Source organism: Parus major, unplaced genomic scaffold (assembly GCF_001522545.3).
Source record: "Parus major isolate Abel unplaced genomic scaffold, Parus_major1.1 Scaffold1292, whole genome shotgun sequence".
Taxonomy (NCBI): domain Eukaryota; kingdom Metazoa; phylum Chordata; class Aves; order Passeriformes; family Paridae; genus Parus; species Parus major.
The window spans coordinates 1-1,479 of record NW_015380145.1 but is presented as its reverse complement, the minus strand read 5'-3'; the positions used below and the strand labels follow the sequence as shown (position 1 = coordinate 1,479).

Here is a 1,479-nt window from a genome sequence, read left to right as displayed (position 1 = left end):
CACCCCAAAAACGGGACCCCAAAACGGCACCCCAAAAACGGGACCCCAAAAATGGGACCCCAAAAACGGGACCCCAAAAATGGGACCCTGAAATCGGCACCCCAAAATCGGGACCCCAAAACTGGGACACCAAAACAGCACCCCAAAAACGGGACCCCGAAAATGGGACCCCAAAAACGGGACCCCAAAAACGGGACCCCAAAAATGGGACCCCGAAAATGGGACCCAAAAACGGCATCACAAACTGGCACCCCCAAAAACGGCACCCCTAAAACGGGACCCCAAAAACGGGACCCCAAAATCGGGACCCCAAAAACGGCATCACAAACTGGCACCCCCAAAAACGGCACCCCTAAAACGGGACCCCAAAAATGGGACCCCAAAAACGGCACCCCAAAACGGCACCCCAAAAACGGGGACCCCAAAAATGGGACCCTGAAATCGGGACCCTGAAATTGGCACCCCAAAAACGGCACCCCAAAAACGGGAGCCTGAAATCAGCACCCCAAAACCGGGACCCCAAAATCGGGACCCCAAAAACGGCACCCCAAAAACGGGACCCCGAAAATGGGACCCTGAAATCGGCACCCCAAAACGGCACCCCAAAATCGGGACCCCAAAACGGCACCCCGAAAATGGGACCCCCAAAACAGGAACCCCAAAAACCGGGACCCCAAAAACGGGACCCCAAAACTCGACCCCGAAACGGCACGCCGAAAACTGGGACCCCAAAAAGGGGACCCCGAAACTGGCACCCCAAAAACGGCACCCCAAAAACTGGGACTCTAAAACAGCACCCCGAAACGGCACCCCAAAAACGGCACCCCAAAACTGGACCCCAAAAACGGCACCCCAAAACCGGCACCCCAAAAACGGGACCCCGAAAACGGGATCCTGAAAACGGCATCACAAACTGGCACCCCAAAAACCGGGACCCCGAAACTGGGACCCTAAAAAAGGGAACCCCAAAACGGCACCCCAAAAACGGCACCCTGAAACTGATACCCGAAAACCGGCACCTCGAAACCGGGACCCCAAAACCGGCACCCAAAACGGGCACCCCAAAAACGGCACTGCAAAACCGGGACTCTGAAACCGGGACCCCAAGACTGGAACCCTGAAACCGGCATCACAAACCGGCACCCCAAAAACGGCACCCCAAAAACGGGACCCTGAAATCGGCACCCCAAAAACGGCACCCCAGAAACGGGACCCCAAAAACGGCACCCTAAAAAGGGGCATCACAAACCGGGATCCCAAAACCGGGACCCTAAACCGGCATCCAAAAACCGGCATCACTAACTGGCACCCCAAAACCAGCACCCCAAAAACCGGCATCACAAACCGGCATCCCAAAAACCGGCACCCCAAAAACCGGCATCACTGGCACCCCAAAACCGGCACCCCAAAATTGGTACCACAAAAACAGACACCCCGAAACGGACACCCCAAAACCGGCACCCCAAAACGGACACCGCA

General features: G+C 56.6%; 1 protein-coding gene across 1 annotated transcript; it reads left to right on the top strand.

Moving 5' to 3' along the window:
• The first annotated feature begins 635 nt into the window (after positions 1-635).
• LOC107199601 (proline-rich proteoglycan 2-like) lies at positions 636-1,121 on the top strand. The gene has a single exon (XM_015616917.1). The coding sequence runs from the start codon at positions 636-638 to the stop codon at positions 1,119-1,121; it is 486 nt and encodes a 161-aa protein (XP_015472403.1).
• Positions 1,122-1,479: the final 358 nt, after the last annotated feature.